At 43.3% G+C, this 22,789-nt stretch overlaps 1 protein-coding gene across 1 annotated transcript in view; it reads left to right on the top strand.

The window, feature by feature from the left end:
• The window catches only part of KLB (klotho beta), a 51,084-nt gene that overhangs the window by 10,385 nt on the left and 17,910 nt on the right, over positions 1–22,789 (top strand). The window contains exons 3-5 of the mRNA XM_084626152.1: positions 11,405–11,915; positions 16,235–16,503; positions 21,390–22,533. Coding sequence (XP_084482278.1) covers positions 11,405–11,915; positions 16,235–16,503; positions 21,390–22,533 — 1,924 coding nt within the window. The remainder of the gene's footprint in view (positions 1–11,404; positions 11,916–16,234; positions 16,504–21,389; positions 22,534–22,789) is intronic.

Genomic DNA, 22,789 nt, shown 5'->3' with positions numbered 1-22,789 from the left:
AGAGTTTGGCTGGGGTTGGGTTACAAACCACTTGAATGTGGGGGCGGGGGGTGGGGGAGAGGTGTAATGAAATGATGTTCTTATTGTATGAGTAAAGGGCAGTAGAACTTAGAATTAGCCTGTGCTGATTGAGGGCATCGGGAGAGAGGGTGGGGACAGGTGTTTTGGTTGATGGTCTGCCTGAGTCACAAGTACTATTAGACCTGCCCCTGTCCACTGTTTAAAGGCAGAGCTGATTAGGCTCCATAGATATTCTTTGTTTTGTTAAGTGATCACTACAGCTGAAATCACTGATAATCAGGTCTAAGTGCTTAGACCTGCAGTGGGACAGTGTTTCTATGGAAGAGATGGCCCAGTCTGCACTAGCAGCGAGGTTCCCACACTGAGAGCTTAGCTAAAATCACTGAGAGCTGGGTGGAACCTCAAGAGACCAACTGTGGCAGGTGGTAGCAGAAGGTGACGGCGCAGGGCCATTGGCAACAGAGCAATGGAGTGAACGGTGGCACAACGAACGACAATGGCCAAAGCGAACAGTGAGCAGCTGGAGGAACAAGCAAGGTGCCTTCTTCCCCCGCACCTGGGAGATGAACTCATGTGAAAGCACCTCTGAACTCTGAGTCTCCACTACCAAGGACAACACTAGTGAGTGTTAATGAGGCTGTTAAGAATGTTGGAGACACAACACAGTTCCTGTGAACAAACATGACCGTGGCATCGTACTTTCTATTTAAGCAAGAGATACCACACACTACAAACTGGAGGCCAATGTTAAGTGCATTGTCACTTGTTCATCCTGAAGTTGAATACTGGTTCCGAACAAGACCAGCAAATGCTCACCATCTTTCTGAAAGAAATGCAACTGACTGGCTAGATGCATGTAGTGCAACAGTGAAAGACTCAACAGTTTGAAAAAGTGAAGAACTCTCTCACCACATTTAAAAAATTTGCATACATGGCTGATGAATTCACCAGTGCAAATGGTCATCAAGTTTTAAGTCACTGTGTACGTCATCTTGATGTCAATGGTAGGCCAGTAGAAGCATTTCTAGATGTTCAAGTTATAGCAGACAGATTTGCTGCATCTGTGACAACCCACATCTTAGAAGAGTTAAATGGTTGTCAGTGGGACCCCAAACAGATAGCTGCTTGTGCATTTGATGGAGATGCAAACTTCTCTGGAAGACATGGTGGAGCACAAGCTTTGCTCAGAGAAAAGTGTAACCCTAGTCTCTCCTATACACACTGCAGAGGCCATCTACTCCAACTAGCACTAATATGAGCTGCAGACTCTTCAAAAGACATTTTAAAAAGCTATAAATTTAATGTCTTCATTATACTCTTTTTTTTTTTTTTCAGCAAGAGTCCAAAAAGGCTGAATATCTTGGAAAATATAGAAGATACACTGGGACTGAAGTTCAAATTAGTCCAACCTGGGAAAACCTTCTGGCTTTCTCATGAGCGATTCTTGGCTGTTGTCTTAAAATTACTCCAGCCATTATTACTGGCTTTGGAAAGTATCTACCAAGGTGGGATGGATCTAAGTAGTGAGGCTGGTGGATTACTTTTGCTACTACGTTCAGAGAAGACTATTGCCATTCTCTCTCTTGTAAGTCTACTGTTGTAACCACTTGGGTCATTAAACAACGCCGTCCATGCATCTGCTACAACATTAGTAGATCTTTGTCCACCAATAGAAGCTACATTTGGATCAATCAGAGAGCTATCCATTGAAAAAGTACTGGAAGAAGCAAAGACTTCAGTCCAGAAGTTTACTAATGAAGGGTTTAGCATATCGCCATATTTGGGGTCGGGAAGGAATTTTCCTCCAGGGCAGATTGGAAGAGGCCCTGGAGGTTTTTCACCTTTCTCTGTAGCATGGGGCACGGGTCACTTGCTGGAGGATTCTCTGCTCCTTGAAGTCTTTAAACCACGATTTGAGGACTTCAATAGCTCAGACATAGGTGAGAGGTTTTTCGCAGGAGTAGGTGGATGAGATTCTGTGGCCTGCATTGTGCAGGAGGTCGGACTAGATGATCATAATGGTCCCTTCTGACCTTAGTATCTATGAATCCTTAAGTGAAGAGGACAAGAAGTGTTTGTTAAGACAACTGAAAAAGTACACACACTTGATTCTTAAAAATCTACAACAGCGACTTCTAGATTCTACTCAACCTCTACGTAGCTTTTACAGATCCCTGTCGTATAAAACACCGACTGTTGAGTGGAGTGAGGCCCTACCAGCGCTGGAGTTGCCATGTGCTCAGGACAGAAATAGAGAATTTGAACACAGAGTGGAATATCATATGACAAATGAATGAAGATTTGGCTTTCTTTTTTATCATCACTAGTGGCTTGACCCAATCTTTGTGCTATGTTTCCTGGGCTGAAAGAAGTAGGAATCCTCTCTTGCTACTCCCGGTCACAACAGCTACAGTTGAGCGTTCTTTTTCATCATTGAATAGAATTTTGTGTTTTGAAAAAAGTCACCTTCTGCCTGATCATGTGAATGAACTAATGAGCATATCAATTGAAGGAATGGAAGTACCGGCCACACGAGAAGCCACCAAAGATGGATGCATTGCATTCAAGAAGTTCATTAACAGAGTTGTGCAAAATTATAACAAGAAACCAAGAAGGATGTAGGTGTAGTGCTTCATAGAAGGCTTGAGTAGCCAACTTTAATTTGTGTGATGATTTGAAAATCTAATAAAATGGTCATGAAACATTTTTCAGTTTTTTACTATGGTGCCATGCAGCCCACCTTCACCCTCACGGTCTATCCCTCATTGGCCCTGACACCTCCCCTTCCCCCCCCGTAAATTTGAACACACACCCCCTAATTTCAATTCCTGGGAAAACACTGCTTGTAGTGGTATTCGGAGTGGTGCACTCAGGGCAGTTATCCCACAGAGCATCTTTTCCTCTTCCACCTCCAAGAGTTTTGAGAAGGTGGAGGCGGTCGCAGGGCATCCTGGGTCCTATCCTGTGATGCATTGCTTTGCATCCCATCAATCCCTGTGCTTCCGTCTGCACTTGGCGCCATCTTTCAACAGTTTGTGTACTGCACACTCTGCCTCTTCGGTCTGTAGGAATGGATCCCTCACTGCTCACCAATATGCTGCTCGCTCTCACTAACACATCACAAGTGGCAGTGGAGTTATTCCTTAAACTACAAAGGCAAGAGGAGTTCAACACTGATCTCGCCACGTGTAGTGACTACGACATGAGATTGCTTGTGGCATTCACAGAGGTGCTGACCACAGTGGAACACCGCTTTTGGGCTTGAGAAACAAACACTGAGTGGTGGGATCACATTGTGATGCACGTCTGGGATGACAAGCAGTGGCTGCAGAACCTTCAGATGAAGAAAGCCACATTCATGGGACTGTGTGATGAACTCGCCCCAACCCTGCGGCACAAGGACACGAGAATGAGAGCTGCCTTTTTGTTGGAGAAGCATGTGACGATTTAACTGTGGAAGCTGGCTACTCCAGACTGCTACCGATCGATCGCTAACCAATTCAGAGTGGGAAAGTTAATCGTTGGACGCGTGTTGATGGAAGTGTGCAAAGCCATTAATTGCATCTGCTCCTAAAGACCGTGACTCTGGGCAAAGTGCATGACGTGGAAGGCTTTGCACAAATGGGCTTCCCTAACTGTGGAGGGGCAATAGATGGCATGCATATTCCAATTCTGGCACCAGACCACCTAGCCACCGAGTACATTAATCGGAAGCGGTATTTCTCTATAGTATTCCAGGTGATTGTGGATCACCATGGGCGTTTCACAGACATTAACGCAGGCTGGTCCAGAAAGGTGCATGACACACGCATCTTTCAGAACACTGGCCTGTTCAGGAAGCTGCAAGCAGGAACTTTCTTCCCGGACCAGAAGATCACCTAGGGGAAGTCGAAATGCCCATTGTGATCCTGGGAGATTCTGCTTACGCCTTAATGTCGTGGATAATGAAGCCCTACACAGGGCACCTTGACAGCAGCAAGGAGCGATTGAACAACAGGCTGAGCAAGTGCAGAATGACTGTTGAGTGTGCTTTTGGCCATTTAAAGGCCCATTGGCACTGCCTATATGGGAGGCTGGACCTGGCCGATGACAATATTCCTATGCTTATGGCCGCTTGCTGTATGCTCCATATTATTTGTGAAGGGAAGGGTGAAAGCTTCACTCAGGGTTGGACCGCTGAGGCTCAGCGCCTGGAGGCTGAATTTGAACAGCCAGAGACCAGGCTATTAGAGGGGTGCAGCGCAGGGCTATAAGGATCAGGGATACCTTGAGGCAGCAACGTGAAGCTGAAATCTACTAATATTTGTTGCTATGCTCGGGAGTGCAGTGCTTGTAATGCTAGGAGGTGATTGTGATTGGTGCAGATGATGCACTATGAAAGTTTAAGAAAATGGCCTGTTGCTCTGCAGGGCTCTGTTTGCTTTCAGTTAATGGACTAAAGATTGCTTTCAAACCAAAACAATTATTTTATTAAAAAATAATAACTGGAGGGGAGAGACAAACAAAAAAAACACATTGGAACTGAGGAGGATGGGGGAAGGGAGGGTCCCAGGAGGAGGTGGGGTCCCAGGATGGTTAAAGATTTGTGTATGTCTAAGTATCATAAGCAACCTTGTCCTTTGGAGTACAGTGTAGCGGGTAGTGTACTTCGTCAGGGCTAAACTGCAGAGGGACGAGTGTTGAGTGCAGTGGGTACTGGGAGTCCGCAGGGCTGGACTGTGATGGGGCAGGAGTGGAATGCAGGGGGTACAGACTGGAGCCAGGAGGTTGACAGGAGTGTGCTGGCGTTGTCTGGGGGCAGCACAGGAAAGAGTTTTGTGACAGCGGCTGCAGGGGAGGGAGGGTGCGGAGCTGCTCGGTTTGTAGTGCTAGTATTGCCTGGAGCGTGTGTCTGCTTGGTGCTCCATAACCTTTAAGAGCTGCTTCATGGCTTCATCCTGGCATGCCGCGTTCTCCTTTTGGTCCCTCTTCTCGCTGTCCCACCACTCCTTCAATTCTTGTTTTTTGGCCGCAGAGTGCATCATGACATAATGTAGAAAGTCCTCCTTAGTTCTTCGTGGCCACTTACCAATTCTGCATACCATTCAGCCGGCGATAACAAAGAGAGAGGCTGAGCTCCCACGATCATCTCTGTGAAGCCAAAATGCAACATTTTACAGAAGCAGTATTGTTTGCAACACCCCATTGATTCAATGATTTAAAACACAGCCACTATTCGCATAGCACTCACTAACTGGCTGACCCCAGGCAAGCGCATGTGAGCCACAAGGCCCCCAAAATGGTGAGTGACCACAGGGGCAGGGGAAATCAGTGTTCCAGGACTGTACTGTACACTGGGCACATGGCTCTTGGGGAGAGCCAACACTGTAGGGGGAGCCTTATAATCATTACTGTACCCACATTTTCCACAGGCTGTGTTCATTATGGAAGATATCTCACTGCTGAGGGTGAGCAGGGAATCAAGGGAGGGTCTTCTCCAAGACTGCAGCTTCCGCCCTGGCCCTTATGTGGCTCGCCTGTTTGCAGCAATGATCCCCTGCTCCCTCTCCCCCCAGTGATGGCAGAGTGGCGTAGGAAAGTTACCCTGAATGGGGCAAGAAACAGACCAGCTTTGCCAAAGAGTTTCATGGAGATCTCTGAGGCAGATTCCCATGAAGTGAGGGAGTCAATCAACACCCTGTTCTGCCACTCAGACTAGGCATGTGGTGGTACCTACATCATGCGGACACAAGCCTGCTTTATGCAGCCCACCTGCACCCAACAACTCACTTCAGTGATTCCCAAAATCAAAGCCACTTACCAGGGGCCTCCTCTCCTGTTTGCACTTCACCAAGCTCCGACAGCTGTGACTGGCTAGCCTCCTCCGGAGTAGAGAATAGCTCCTGGCTGCATGCATCTCTGACTGCCGAGTCGTCCTCTGCCTCTGGGTCCCCCTCCCCCTCCAAATCCTCATCCAAGATTTCCTCCTCCTGGCTCTGTCCACTCTCGACTGGCATGTGAGTCACTGAAGTATCCACAGTGGCCTTCGCAGTAGAGGTGGGGTCACCACCAAGTATCGCATCCAGCTCTTTGTAAAACCAGCAGTTCATGGGCACAGCACTGGAGTGGTGGTTTGCCTTCCGCGCCTTGTGGTAGGCATTCTGCAGCTCCTTCACTTTGACCCCGCACTGCAAGGTGTCCTGGTCATGGCCGCTTTCTGTCATGCATCTGTCATAATTCCTACGGCTGGAGTACAGCTGGACTGGACATCCTCCTCTCCCCAAATGTGGATGAGGTCCAGCAGCTCGGCATTGCTCCAAGCAGGGGATTGCCTGGTGCATGGAGCAGACATTGTCACCTGGAAAGATGTGCTGAGACCACTGCACTCATCAAGCAAACAGGAAGGGGACTTTCAAAATTCCCAAGGAATTTAAGGGGTAGGGCTCATGGTTGGTCACCTGAAGGCAGGGCAGTAGAATTCAAACTGATGACCAGAGAGGTTAGAACAGGCATTGTGGAGCACCTCCCGGAGGCCAATTGCAGTGCTGTAATCAACCGGGGTGTCTATTACTAGCACCACGGTGCAGAAATCTGTATGTCTCTCATCAGGGTGGTTTTTTTTACAGCACTGCAACCGTGCAGTTTCTGCATACTAAGTGGCTTGGCAGTGTGTACACCTCAGGAGTTACAGCTCAGAAAGCTGCTTTACTGCACAGAAACTTGCCAGTGTAGACAAGGCCTAATACTATAACTGTTATGAGCTGGTTTATGTATTGAGCTAAACCGCACTGATACTGATGAGTGTGAACATGCCCCTCATTTAGTGTAGCTGTATGAGACTGCTAAAGAGGCCCAACCTAAAACAAGGCATAATGAAGTCTGCCCAAAACCTAGCACCATGGGGGTGGAGGGTTCCACTGGCTATTGTTCTGAGTAGGTGTGTGTGGATTGTGTGCGTGAAAAAGACAAGCTGGAATGCAGACAAGAAACTGAGGGAACAGCTACACTGGAAACCTCAAAACGCTGTCGCGGGAGTGCTCCTGTGGCAGCGCTTTGAAGTGCGAGTATGGTCGTGCGCGAGCGCTGGGAGAGAGCTCTCCTAGCGCTCCTGGTAATCCACCTCCACAAGGGGATTAGCTCCGAGGACTGGGAGCACGGCTCCCAGTGCTCGGAGCCTGTTTACGCTAGCACTTTAAAGCGCTCTGACTTGCTGCGCTCAGGGGAGTGATTTTTCACACCCCTGAGCCAGCAAGTTAGAGCGCTATAAAATGTAAGTGTAGCCAAGCCCTGAGAGAGAGTCAGAGACCAAAAAAGGAAAGTCAAGCAGCATCTGGCAGCAGTGTATTTCTGGGAGAAAAGTAGAGAGAGGTTCTAGGTCAGGGATGTTGGTCTATAAGCCAATTAACCTTTTGATTTTAGTTCCTCCTGCATTTACAGAAGTAGGACTTTGTACATTCCTTGTAAATAAACAAGATTGTATCAGAGAAAATACTAGCCTCTATTGTCAATTTCTACTAACAATTAGAACTACCAAGAAGCCCTGAAACTCAGGCTTTGTCACACGACTGTTGTCTGCTAAACCTTTGTTTATGTGTTTATGTTTATGTGTTTATGTTTGTGTGAATTCCCCCCCCTTCCCCCACTGACATAAGTTTCACCGACAAAAGCGCTGGTGTGTTCACTGGAGGTGGTTTAATTTTGCCTACGGGAGAAATCTCCCGCCACCATAGAGCAGCTACACAGGAGACCTTACAGTGGTGCAGCCACAGCAGTAGAGCTGTGCCGCTGTAAGGTCTGTGTGTAGACATAGCCTTAGACTAGTGCTTGTTGTGTCAGAAAGGGGTAACAAGTCCAGTCAGGTTCTTTGTTCTGCCTCTTCACGGTTTCAAAAAGAAAACAAAACACAGTAACCGAATAATTTTGTTAAACAGATAAAAAATAGTCATGCGTGTATTTTTCATTCTAATTCTTATTCTAAAGTGTTCATGCCTTTGTGCACTAATGTAAATTAGCATCAGAAGTGATGCTTTCTTCTCTGCTGATTGCCAAATTATTTAAGGAAAATAATCTGACCATAACAAATCATATGGGAATAGATGAATGGAGGCCTCAGTCCTACAGTGAATTTGCAGGAGCAGCCCCCTGCACAAGGTTCAGTGCAGGATCAGGGCCTTAGACAGCATGGTAAAGGACTTACAAAACATGATTATCAGACAGCGATCTGAATAGTTAAGAAATGAACATATATAACATTACTTTCCTTATTTTATTAAACAGGCTAGTGTAGTCTAAGTATTCTTAATGGGTTTATATTAACTAATTTAGCATTGTATTTGACTTCAGGTCCATTGTATGTTTGATACATTCATATCAGAAAAATGTGCTGAAATTAGTGTCACATGTGCCTAGAATAAAATGAACAGTATTGATGTTACCTCCATTGTGTACTTAGCCTTGATGTTTAGCCTTGATCTAAAAGGCAAATGAAAGATTAGGTATTAAACTCTAACTGAAAAAAGATTAGTCAATATTTACTCAAAATAGCCAATGTTTTGTGTGATCTAACTTTTAAAACTGATATTTATTTTATGTTTAATCCATAGCACTGAAAGATTAATAAATTGGTTCCATCCATAATGCTACTTTGCATTTATATAATACCTATCTGAGGATTTTATTTGCTTTACAAACATTAATGAATCAAGTCTCACAACAACCCCCTGAGCAGACAGATACTATTGTCCCCGCTGCACCAGTAAAAACTTATAGTGTAGACTGGCTAAGCTGCAGTTCCTACCAATGCAGTTTACCCATGCTTGAAATTGGAGTCAAGCTGCATCAATGCAAATCCTGGCTTACTGTGGTTTTGCCTATCTATATTAGGGGTTTAACACCAGTAAAATACACTGGTGACTCTTACCAATGGCTGAAATCCCCAGGGTAGACAAGGCTTTTGAATAGTAGTAGCACATTTAATTTGTTTCTAGCCAGCCTTCTGAAAGATCATATGCATATAATGAATTCCCCATGATTGCATTTTACCATGAATCACTGCATTTTAGCTGTGGGCTATTTTTTTAACCCTCCCTTTCCCTCCATCTCTACATCTAGAGATGTGTTTAAATTTTTCTGATGTATTTAGCTTCATGGATAGTGCCATGATTCATAATAGTGAGTATACACTGCCAACTTCTGCAGGTATTTTCTTGTAAAATGATGTAAAAACAACTATTTTTATTAATAACTGTGAGTGAAGATAGTGTTTGAAAAAGGTGTCAGACTGACTGCAGTGGAAATTGCCACAAAACAAGTACTAAATAAGTCAGTGGCAAAGCAAGCCTTCCCATACTGTCGAGCCCTGAGCTGGAGGGACACCTGGAAGAGAGTAAGGCCTGGTCTATGCTAGAAAATAAGATCACTTTACTACATTGGTTAGAGCTGTGAAAAATCCACACTCCTGAGGCAACATTGTTAAGCCGACCTAAGTCCCTGTGTAGACAGCACTAGGTCAATGGAATAATTTTTTCGTTGACATAGCTACTGCCACCTGGGGAGATGTATTACCTACGCCAACAGGAGAATCCCTCCCGTCGGCTTAGTTAGCATCTACACTGAAGTGCTACGGTGGCATAGCTGCAGCGATGGAGCTGTGCTGCTGTAGCATTTTAAGTGTAGACAAGCCCTAAGGGAGTAGTTTGGTCTATATTCCTACCTACACATTGACCTCTCTGCCAAGGGCGCCAGTTAGCATCAGTTCTGATAGTGGGTTTTTTTATGTCGATGAATAATGTATTGTGGATGTGATATTCTCTAACGGGAATGTTAAGAGAACACTGACATTATATTAGACTGTATCTTGAAATTTGCCTTCTGAATACCATTTTGCTGACTTCCCCATTTAGCCATAGATTCCGCATTTCAAAGATTAATGTTAAGTTTTATCAGTGTTTCTAAAGATAGACCTTGTATCAATGTTATGATAGAGAGATGGTGGCCTTGGACAACCATAAAACAGCTGATATACAAGTTTTCACCAAACTGTCATTCTCCAGTGTTCTTTAACTTACCCAAGCATGTATTTGACTCTCATACCACTCACTTTGAGTCTAGCAGTGTATTTTGTTCCAAAATAGGTGCCAAATGTCTGACATTGTTTAACTAAAATTGTTTCTAAGCAGTATTATTTTGCTTGCTAATTATGCCAGTATAACTCAGAACTATAAGTATTTAACATCTGTCAGTATTTTCTCTGCATGTAAACAGTGCAATTTTTTTCAGCCCAAAGTAAAGATCCACACTTGAGAAACAAAGTAAACTCAATTATCTGGCAAACTCTTTTATCTAAGTAGAGGTCAAATGCCTTCATGTATGTCAAATCCATTGGAAAGACCGTCATTTATCCAAAACTCTATTTGTCTGAATATTTTTCATATTCCCATTCTCACTCAGATAATACTAAGATCTCATATATGGTTTTTCATACATAGATCATAGACAAAGTTTCATTATATTCATATCTTATTTAAATGATAAACATGGAATGAGTTGTCATGGTATATTAAGATCATCCTGGTATGTGCTGCATATTACGCATCTTTCAAATGTGATCACGTTCAAAAAGATTGCCATTGAAGTCAGTAGGAGTTTTACTAATGACTTCAATGTTTGGTCCAGTGTGAGTGCTACCTATGTATCTTCTGAGCCATATCTTGTTACTTTACTGGTAAAACCAATATGATATTGCTGTCAGTACTGCAGAGCCAACATGCATGAGGAAAAAGTTGCATTGTGTTTTGTCTCATGCATTATCAGATAAGTTGTGATTACAGAAACTTTAAAGCAGGGATGGGCATGAACCAAATTCCTGGATCAAAAATCCTCCAAACTTTGGGAAGGTTGAAATCTGAGTCCAAACTTTGCAACTTGGGCCCTTCTCTAATTATTAAGGTTTATACACGGTGCAAAACTTACCCTTATCAGTGAGCACTTACACGCAGAGTTGTTGCCCAATTAAGTGAAGTAGACCCGTTGGAGAGTATCCCAAGAGGAGCAGGCTAACAGGAATGATTTGTGTGCCCAGCGTATCCAGGTATCCCTCAGAGAACAGCATGGTTGATAGAATAGTAATCAGATAATGCTGTCTCGTGAAAACTACTTTGAGACTCTTAACTTGTGGAACCTTTGCTAAGGAGAAAGACACTTTAATTTTGAGATTTTAAATATATCGGTAATTATTGTGATTAGTGACTATACTTCAACAGCATAATGAATGTACCTGTCTGTGCCTATGCTGTTCATTAATGTTGCCAAGAGACTAGTGTGAATCACATTATTACATTCATGCCTTATGACTTTTAGAGAATCAAAATTTAATGGTGTGTTTTGTTTTTGTTTTTCTCATTAGGCTCATGCAAAAATTTGGCATAACTACAACACACGCTTTCGGCCATATCAGAAGGGTTTTTTGTCAATAACCTTGGGATCCCACTGGATTGAACCTAACAAATCAGATGATACTTTGGACATTAATAAGTGTCAGCAGTCCATGGAGAGAGTGCTAGGATGGTTTGCCAAGCCCATTCATGGGGATGGGGATTACCCAGAAGAACTGAAAAATAAATTATATTCTTTTCTGCCCAACTTTACTGAGGCTGAGAAAAACTATATAAAAGGAACAGCTGACTTCTTTGCATTTTCCTTTGGTCCTAATAATTTTAAACCCCCAAACACACTAGCTAAAATGGGACAAAATTTGTCACTCAATTTGAGGGAAGTACTGAATTGGATTAAATTGGAATACACCAATCCCAGAATCCTGATTGCAGAGAATGGTTGGTTTACTGACAGCCATGTGAAAACAGAAGACACCACAGCCATCTACATGATGAAGAACTTCATTAATAAGGTTTTACAAGGTTTGTATACAAATCCAGTACTTTTAAAACATTCAGTGTTTCTTTAAAGAAGATACTGTTGACTAAGTTTATTGTTAGTAATTATTTGTATTGCAGTAGCACCAAACCATGGTCCTGGGGCCCATTGTGCTCAAACACAGAACAAAAGATGATCCCTGCCATAAAGAACTTAGGCCCAACATTTATGCTTGGTTTTTACAAAACAATATGAGTAGGAAGTCTTGTTCATTACATTTCTTTCAATTCAAACTGTCTGTTTTTATTTTACATGTTACCGTGTACCATTGGAAATGTTACTACGTGAGAAGCAAACAGTAAAAATGCCTACTAGCAAAAGTTAAATTGACAAGTCTAGGTTCATTATCCAAACTTAGAAAAATGCAAAAAGTAAATAAATGGCAGAAATGGAAATGATTCTTTAGCTCTAACATGTAACACAAGTTATTATTATTTTAAATACACAATTTTCATCTTTATAGTGTCCCTTTTTAAGGCCTAAGTAGTGGAAAACTTTTTGAAGGTTAAAAGCTTGCATTTTGTATTACGTGTAAATAATTCCAATAATACTTAATTCCTCTACAGATGCAACATTTGTTTCCCCTGCCCCACACACAGTTTTCTATTTTTCCTCATTCTGTTAGTGACACCTATTGGTTGTGATAAACAACAGTAGCACAGAGTTTTGCAGACAGATTCCTCTGTGTTGGCTATTGTTTTAGCATGTGACATGCCACATTAAAAACATGGAATGACTCAGACCCAAGAATTTACCTTCCCTTAGAAGGAAAAGTGCTACCGGTCACTTATGGCAGCTAACTTGCTGAATCTTTAAAGTTCAAGACATGCTGTGTTATTCCATGGGGGAAAGAAAGAATGATTTTAAAGATACATTTTGATACTGGGGTAAACTTTCAGCTATATTGAACTTAAAGATGGCCCCAAATCATAAAGTTCAAATGTGCATCCAGATCCCAACTTTCATAATGTTTGAGAATGTTAAACTCCAGCATTGTGGTTCAAGCTATTACAGGTGCCATGTAGATACAGTAGCAAAGTTCAGGTGCAGATCTGGACTTGGAGATGTTGTCTCTGTTTTAAAAAATCCACAATTTGCTTGTAATAAATAACTAATCACAAAAGAAACTTGTTTGAACAAAACATATTTCCCTCTCAGCCACTTTCCTGTCCTACTAGATCTTGCAGTGAATTTTGTATGGCTGAATTTGACATCACGATTACTTCCATCGACAGATTTCATAGTACATAATCTTGTACTTGTTATGTCCTTCTAGAAACAAACTGATGTAGACACTGATTTGTGAGGGAGACTATTTTATTTGGATATGGTGCTACAGACCCCTGTCCAATGAAAGACACTATAGCAGCCAAGTTCTCAGTCTGAAAACAAATTTTATTTTGTAATTTAATTTAAATCCATTTGGTAAGTTTAGGAGAAAAAAAAATTCAGGTTTCCACACACTTTTCCACTCTGTAACTGATAAGTGCACAATAAATTTGCAAGTTGTAAGTTCAGTAACTTGATATCTGTAGACATTTAAAAATAAAATTACATCCAGATGTAAACCTTTAGAATAAAAAAAAGTGATTATGCTGAAATTTTGAAGGATGTAAACACACTGTAAGATAAGTTAGCAGAACTAGATTGTTCTTTTATAAAGGTTTCACTGTGAAGAGCTGGCAATGGGAATAGTTTGTAGATCTGCTTTTAAGAAGTACTTGGTAATGTTCAGACAATAGGAATTGTGAGGGGAGAGCGTAGAATTGTTTCTATTTATACAAGGTGCATAACCTTGACTTCAGAATACAAAATGGCCTCCTTAATAACAGGCTCATTGTGAGGTACACTCATCTTTTGCCTATCTATGAATAACATCTGGAACACATACATATTTTACTGATACAATATGGTTTCAAGAGATAATATGAAATACTATTCTATGGTAGATCAGACTGGATAATTTTTACCAAAAATTAGCACCCATATAAGTCAACAGTATGTAATAGGATAGCTGCTAATGGAAGCATAATACGAGAAGCTGGGTAATACTTTATACCTGCTGGTTCAAGGAAACTTGACCCTCTGAAGTCAGTGAAATTAGAATTTGACCTTATTTCTTCAGTACTGTAGTGTCCCCTCATTTTTCACCCTAAGATAATTAAAATGTTTTGAATCACTAAAATACATGCTGTATATAAGTCATTATTGCAAGAGAGCTGGCTAATGTATAGTGTACCAGGACACAGTGGGGAATGCAGAATTTGGTAGTATGTGGCAAGCCTGTCAATGAAGCAAGAGGCATATCACATGCTGTCCCTTTGGCTGAAGCCTGACACCACAACTGCATGATAAAAATGCCTGAGTCTTGTTTCTTCTACATCTTCTACCACTGTCAGAGCTGTACCAGTAAAGTTTACAGCTTTGATTTTTTCCAGTATAGACATATGTATAGACAGTGCTGTGCTATATGCATAGCATGTCCAGAAAATTGATGCTTTATATTTTTTCTGCTTAAATCTGTTTGTAAATCACCTTTAACAAACGCTCTGTTTCCAATATAAGTTGATTGTCAGGTACTTACTAAAGATAAAGAAACAATAAAGAGAAATAAGAGGCAAATGAAGTTAAATAATTAAATAAGTCCTAGGTGGTGGGATGAGGATGTGAGAAGAGGAATGAGGTGTTCCTGAATGGCCCTTTGCTGGAGTGATGGGAAAACTAATTAAGTTTGATGTGTCCATTGATGTTGATTCTTTCCATGCTTCACTCACCTTCATTTGTCTCCTCTTCTTGCTTTCACTTCCAGACTCAAATTCTTTCCCCAGAGGGGCTTCATCTGCCATTAGACTTTATCAATCCCTATTTCCCCTCCAGGTGCAGCATATAAAACTAATTGGCCCCTTCTGGCCCAAATTAAGCTACTCAGAGCTTTTGTAGGGTGGACACACCATCTCAGGGTTCCACAGGGTTCTGTTCTTGGTCCCGTTCTCTTTCCTCTCTACATCTTATTTCTGTGTAATCTCATCCGAACACAAATTCAACTACCATCTTTATGCTGACAACTCATAGATCTACCTCTACTTCAATCCTGACTCTTTCTGTCAAAACTAAAATCTCAGCCAGTCTCTGACATCTCCTCGTGGATGTCTAGCTGTAGCTAAAGCTCAACATGATTAAAGCAGAGCTCTTAATCTGCCCTCTCTCCCCCTCCCCCCACAACACTTCCTTCCTATCTCTTTTCTCCAGTCACTGTAGGCAACACCATCCTGTCTGTCACTGAAGCCTGTAACTTGGTCATCCTCTTCAACCTGGATTTCTCTACGTCCTCAATCCAGGTTGTATCTAAATTTTACTGATTCTTCCTTCACAACATCTCTGTGATATGCCCTTTCCTATCCATCCACACAGCTAAAATTCTTCTCCAGGCTCTCCTCATCTCACATCTTGATTATTGCAACAGCCTTCTTTCTGGCCTTGCCAAATGCAGTCTTGCCCAACTCATATCCACCTCAGAGAGATGGATTTTACGACAGTGATGGAAGAAACCCCTCTGTTGCTGTAGTGTCTGTACTACAGCAGCACAGCTGCAGCACGACGGTTGTGCCGCTGTAGCTTTTCTAGTGCAGACATACCCTTAGTTCCTTAAAAATATTTTTCTAATTGCTTTGATAGTGAAAAAATGCTATTTAACAGCATGTATATGTTGCCATGGTTTTGCTACTTGTTAGAATCACACTCGTGAGTGATTACCTAGGCGCCAAATCCATGGGTGCTCCAGGGCTGGATCACCTAAGGAAAAAAATAGTGGGTGCTCAGCACCCATTGGGAGCCCTTCAGATCAGCTCCTCTCCACCACAACCCTCCCACCCTCTGGCAGGGCCCTCCAATCAGCTCCCCTATCCCCAGTGCCTCCTACCTGCTGGTGATCAGCTGTTCAGCGGTGTACAGGACACGCTAGGGAGGGATGGGGAGGATCAGGGGCAGGAAGAGGTCAGGGGAGGGGGCTGAAGGGGGTGGGAAGAGGTGGGGCGGAAGTGGAGCAGGGGCGTGAAGAGGTGGGGCTGGGATGCGGGTTTGGGTGACGGGGTGGAGTGGGGGCGGGACCTGGGGCGGAGCGAGGGTCAAGCACGCCCAGGGAACTTGGGAAGTTAGCGGCTCTGAGTGATGAGAAACAGGTAGTTTCATAATACACGACACTCTCTTTACCTTGTTATAATGCATGCTCATACTGTAAATCATACTGAATTTATTAATGAATATTTTAACATATAACACATTTTTATTTATTTCTCCTATGCAGCTATTAAATACGACAGAATAGATGTGTTTGGTTACACAGCCTGGTCTCTCCTTGATGGCTTTGAATGGCAACATGCCTACAGCACTAGACGTGGATTATTTTATGTAGATTTCAACAGTAAACAGAAAGAAAGGATTCCAAAGTCATCTGCACTGTATTACAAGGAAATAATTCAAGAAAATGGCTTCTTTCTGAAAGAGTCTACTGCAGCTTTGCAAGGTCAATTTCCCTGTGACTTTTCCTGGGGTATCACAGAGTCCGTTCTTAAGGTAAGCTTAATGTACTGTAAACAACAGTTATTTTTGCTACATACAACAGTTAATAACAATAGTACTTTGTACGTATGTATGTGTGATATGGGGCTGGGCTTACCAGTGGCATTGCCTAGTGGCTAGGTCACTCCTCTTCCCCATTTCCAGTGCCCCTCGCCAGCAACCGCTGTTCCCTTCAATTTTTTACATCCATGTGCGGAATTAATTTTATGTGCACCAATATGGAGGTGATGTGTGACACATCACCTTTATATTGTTGCACGTAACAACAAAAATCATGTGAAGGAGTAGGGCCGAGGGGTTTGGTGTGCGGGAGGGGGCTCAGGCCTGGGGAAGAGGGTTATGGTATGGGGGGATGAGGGCTCTGGCTGGGGATGCAGGCTCTGGGGTGGGGCCAGGGATAAGGGGTTTGGGATGCGGGATGGGGCTCAGGGCTGCGGCAGAGGGTTGAGGGGGGTGGCTCTGGGGGTGGGGTGGGGATAGGGGTTTGGGGTGCAGGCTTCCCCAGGGCTGCAGTGGGGAGAGAGGACTCCCCCCAGCCCTCTCTCGCTGCAGCAGCTAGGGTAAGGGAGAGGCGCCTCTCCCCGGCTGCGGCAGCTTCGGCGGGGTGGGTCTGGGCTGGGCCAGGCCATGGGAGGGGCTCCTCTCCCCTAGCCACGGCAAGTCTGGGGCAGGTCCGCACTGGGGCCAGCAGGGAGGAGCGCCTCTCCCCACCGTGGCAGGTCTGTGCTGGGAGAGGCATCTCTCCCCACCACAGCCCCGAGCCCCTGCACAGGACTTAATAGGCAGCTGCGCAGTCGGGCAGCTTAGAGGAAACTTAGCCGGCAATTACTCCAATACTGTGTGAACCCACCTTTTGATGGGTGGTGACTCGGCCCTCTGGCCAGGTCACTGATTTAGTTTGTCCCCTTCTGTCCAGACAAATATATAGAGTTTCATGTCCTCACAACGGGAAGGGTTTTCAGCCCATCTCTGGACCCCTTACATGTGGCTCTTCCTCACCCCGAGGCTCTCAGTGTTTCTATCCCTCCTTACTTTGGAAAGGAGGGCTGGAAGGGAGGCTTTTGCCCCCTCCACAATAAGGGTGGTTGGTAGGAGAGCCTGGGCCCTTCCACTCCACTGGGCTTTGGTCCACCGTCCTACGAGAGGCAACAATATCCAGCACCCTGGAGTGCCTTGATGCCACCTCCCTGGACCACTTCCTACTATTCGCCTCCCCCCAAAGTCTAACATAAGATAGCATAAATAAATCAATCAACCTTCAGCCTAGCAGGGCTCAGCTGCTAGCCCTTGCTTGCAGCAAGGACTTCTGCATCATTCTTGTTCAGGAGTTTTTAGGTTAAGTCTGTTCTCCTATCTTGTCTGCCCCCATCTATCTTTCTTTTCTTGTCATTTTATGGTGCAGTAGCCTCAGAATGTGAGGCTATGACCATCGCCCACCAGTGTTTTCACATAATCAAATATATATCCTCTCACCCTGCCTGGTATTCTTAAAAAAGCACAGTAATGCTTAATTAATGCTATCCCACTTCCCCAGTACTCTCACCAATCCTTTCAGACTATGTTCTTTCACCTTGAGGCATCTCAGTTCTTCATAAAGAAATCTTTCTTTCTGTATAACTCACCCTGCATTGCCATAGCAGATGCTGAACTGTTTTTTATCTTTGCATGCTTCATAGAATCCATGTTTGTGCATGTTTAATGGATATAAATAGCCATTCAGGTCATAGTGACTGGTTAGAACTCTAAATATAGTTACTTCGCTTCTTCTATCATAGCTGTAAAGTATAACATGACCCTCAAGTTCAGGACGTGTTTCATAGAACCTTCATCCTTTTTTCTCTTTGGTCCATATTTCTTGCCATTCCTTCTTAATTTTTTTCTTAGCCAAACTTGAAGTCTTGTGTTCTTAGGGGGTTCTTTATATCATCCTCCTCATTTTGTAAGACTTTTTCAATGCTTTATCAGCCATTTAATTGGCAGGTATCCCTACATGTGCTGGGATCCACGCTACTATTGTGTATACCTATTCTGAGGCTCTCTTTCTGATCGCCATTTTACCCAATAAAGAGTCAGATAGGATAGGAGCTGTAGTAGGGCATACATCCCTTATCCGGGTCTGTACCAACAGTATAACTAAGCTGTCAAAATGGAAACACAACTGGATAGTCTCATAGATCTCTTAATTCCAAAATCAGGCCATTCCCACTCTACCTGTGTTGTCATCTTCAGATCCTCCAGTATGGATCTGGCAATGCTAGACCCCATTTCCCATGTATAAACTCATAAATTTTATTTATCATATTTGACAGTCCCACTCTTCTTTGTTTTATCGTATAATTCCAGATACACAACTGGAGAGACAACTGTTCAGCTATAGTTTGATTTCCCATGACTAAAGATTTTAATCTCTTCCAGATCTTCCTTTTCACTCAAGTCTTTTACCCACTTTTTGAGCCTGCTAGCATGTGGGAGTTTGTGATGTCCAGCTGTATCTTGTCTACTTAATTCCCAACAGTCTTTGTATATTTGTTTAGTACACTTATTTTCACTATTTCCATTAACCTTAGCCCAAAAGGTTAAATCTAACAATTTCATCCTTAAATTTATAGGCATTTCTCTGGTGACTATCTGCATCACACACAACAGTGTCATAATATCTGCACCACATGTGATTTGCACAGCTTGCTGCCCCCTTCTGAGCTGTCTGACTCCCTTTTAAGCTCCTCCTCCAGTTGGAGCAGCCTCTGGAGGGGCAAGGGGGCAGAGTCACCTGGGTTCAGAACTGCTTCTTAAGCCCTTCTGTCCTAGTGTTAGGGTAACCTGGTGTCTGGATTTTGACCGGAACGCCTGGTCAAAAAGGGACCCTGGCGGCTCCGCTGACCAGACCATTAAAGATGTGGTTGGCAGTGCTGCGGCGCTAAGGCAGGCTAGTCCCTACCAGCCCTCGGGCAAAGCGCTGCGCCCTGGAAGTGGCCAGCCGGTTCGGCTCCTAGGCAGAGAGGCCATGGGGCTCCGCGCAAGCTGCTCCTGCCCCGAACACTGGTTCCCACCCCGCACCTACTAGCACTGGACCTGCTGGCCGCTTCCAGGGCACATGGGACACGGAGTCAGGACAGGCAGGCAGCTTGCCAGCCTTAGACACCCCCCACTGACTGGGAGCCATGCGAGGTAAACCCGTGCCCCAACCCCCTGCCTCTGCCCCCCCAAACTTGGAGCTTCCTTGCACCCCAAACCCCTCATCCCTGGTCCCACCCCAGAGCCTGCACCCCCCTGCACCCTGAACCTCTCAGCCCAGCCCCACCCTGCAGCCCCCTCCCACACTCTGAATCCCTTGGCCCCACCCCCCAGCCTGGAGCCCTCTCATCCCAGTCCCAGCCCAGAGCCCTCACCCCCTTCCACACCCTAACCCCTTGCCTCAACCCACAGCCCCTCCCACATTCTGAATCCCTCAGCTCAAACCCCCAGCCTGGAGCCCCCTCCTGCACCTCAAACCCCTCATCCCCAGCCCCACCCCAGAGCCTGCACCCCAAGCCCCTGCCCTAGCCCAGTGAAAGTGAGTGAAGGTGGGGGAGAGCGAGCCACCGAGGGAGGGGGAATGTAGGGGGCTGGGCCTCCAGGAAGGAGCGGGGCTACGGTGTTCAGTTTGTCACAGTATGTATATAGTACCTTTCATCCAGGTATCTCAAAGCACTTCAAAAATATAAATTAAGCTTCATAACAACCTTAACAACCTTGTGAGGTAAGTATAACAATATCTGTTTTACAGATGTATAAACTAAGGACCACTTAAGTGACTTGCCCAAAAACCACAGAACAAGTCAGTGATAGAGCTAGGAATACAACCCAGAAGTCTTAGGATTCTCAGGCTTCATTGCAAGGGTAGAAAATGAATAAACCATAAGTTTAAAATATTGCAACAACACAAATGAAAAAATTAATCAGCATCTTCTGCATATATGACACTTTCAGTATGAACTCTATTCAGAAATACATTATATTGTGTACACCAACCTAATAAGATAAGACTGTTTTCTTACAATATTTATTTCCACATTAAATGTGATAGATAGCTATATTTGACATGTGGCAGGTGTGCCGTAACATGGTTTTGTAATTACATAGTGAAAGATGACATGCTGGAAAACATTAGCCTAGAAAAATACATACAGCAGACAAAATAAATGTAATTTAACCCAGTCACTACCAGCCACAGGTAAATAAAGACTTCTGAGTAAATTCATATTTCGGGGATGGGTTTTACTTTTCAAAACTTTTAGAGGTTTTAGATTAAACCTTGTTAGTTCACCACATGGTACTGAAAATTCTATATATTAAACACACTGGTTTTCTTTTTAAAACCCAAAACTGTAAAAATAAATAAATAAAAAAGTCCAAAGCAATGTAGAACCTTGTTAAATAATAACAGTCAGAGAATGACCGGTGTACAAATGATAAATATCAACTACTCATTAAACTACATAGTTATTTATAATTGGAATTAAAACAGTGATTCTAGTCCTAGGTCTGCCACTGATAATTTTCAGCTTTTCCGTACTACTGATGCTCTGTGTGACCTTGGGCAAATTAATTATAGTCTTTATGCCTCCATTTACCCATTTGTAAAAATGGATGTAACTATTATACAGGAATGCTGTGAGGTTGAATTAACAAAAAAAAACCCCATCCTGCACTGTTGTGATGTGCCTGTAAACTCATAATATACAAAAACCAGGACTAAACAGCAATGAGGATCCTCACTTCTCTGCTTTGCAAATAAAACTAAAACTAATTCTGTCTTACATATAGAGATGCAAGTAACAAACAGATACTTGTTTAAGTAAACTAAATTTGCAAATGTTTGTTCCCATCCATTTTTACAGGCAGAATCTGTAGCTTCCTCTCCACAGTTCTGTGACCCTAACCTGTATCTCTGGAACATCACTGGAGACGGGCTTTTGCACCGAGTTAAAGGAGTGAAGCTGAAAACCCGACCAGCTCAGTGTACAGACTTTGTCAGTATTAAAAAACAACTTGACCTCCTGGAAAAAATGAAAGTAACACATTACAGATTTGCACTTGACTGGTCATTAATTTTACCAAATGGGGATTTGTCAGCCATCAACAGACAAGTTCTCAGATATTATAGATGTGTGATTAGTGAGCTACTGAAACTCAATATTAAATCTATGGTCACCTTATACTATCCAACTCACGCCTACTTAGGCTTGCCTGGTCCTTTGTTGCAGAGAGGAGGATGGCTAAATCAGTCTACTGTCCAGGCTTTTCAGAACTATGCGGCTTTGTGCTTTCAGGAACTTGGTGACTTGGTTAAACTGTGGATCACAATAAATGAGCCAAATAGATTAAGTGATGTCTATAATAGCAGCAGCAATGATACGTATCAGGCAGCACACAATTTACTGATAGCACATGCCAGGGCCTGGCAAATATATGACAAGCAATATAGATCCTTTCAGCATGGATTAGTGTCTTTGTCTCTGCATTCAGATTGGGCTGAGCCTGCCAATCCCTATTTTAATTCTCACTTAAAAGCTGTGGAAAGATTTCTTCAATTTGAAATAGCCTGGTTTGCAGATCCAATTTTTAAGACAGGGGACTATCCAGCAGCTATGAGGCAATACATTGTATCTAAAAACAAAAAAGGCCTCTCAAATTCCTTTTTGCCATATTTCACAGATGAAGAAAAGAAACTTGTTAAAGGTGCAGCTGATTTTTATGCACTGAATCATTTTACCACAAGATTTGTGATTCATGAACTTCAAAATGGGAGCTGGTATGAATTTGATCGGGATGTTCAGTTCCTGCAGGATATCACATGCCTGAGTTCTCCGTCTCGTTTGGCAGTGGTGCCCTGGGGGATGCGCAAAGTTCTAAAATGGATTAAAAAAACCTATGGTGATATAGATGTTTACATCACAGCAAATGGGATCGACGACCAGTCTTTGGCTAATGATGAACTTCGAAACTATTACTTAGGAAAATACACCCAAGAGGTTTTAAAAGGTGAGATGATAAATGCAGATATTTTAGAATAGGGGTTCTCAGCCATTTTCATGGTATGGACTATATTTTCAACACAGACATCTCTTTGTCCACCTCCCCTTCCATTCACAATCTACCTCTTCATTCGTTATCACAAGATGTCCCAGTACCAACTTGAGCAATGGCTTACACTGAAAAGTAATATTAGTAAAATAGTTAATTTATTTTGGCTGTCTTGAGAAGCATTTTAAACTTTTTGAAAAAAGTTAATTTTGCT

The sequence above is a fragment of the Lepidochelys olivacea genome, assembly GCF_965140295.1.
Source record: "Lepidochelys olivacea isolate rLepOli2 genome assembly, chromosome: 4".
NCBI classification, from domain to species: Eukaryota; Metazoa; Chordata; order Testudines; family Cheloniidae; genus Lepidochelys; species Lepidochelys olivacea.
This window is presented reverse-complemented; position numbering and strand designations above follow the sequence as displayed.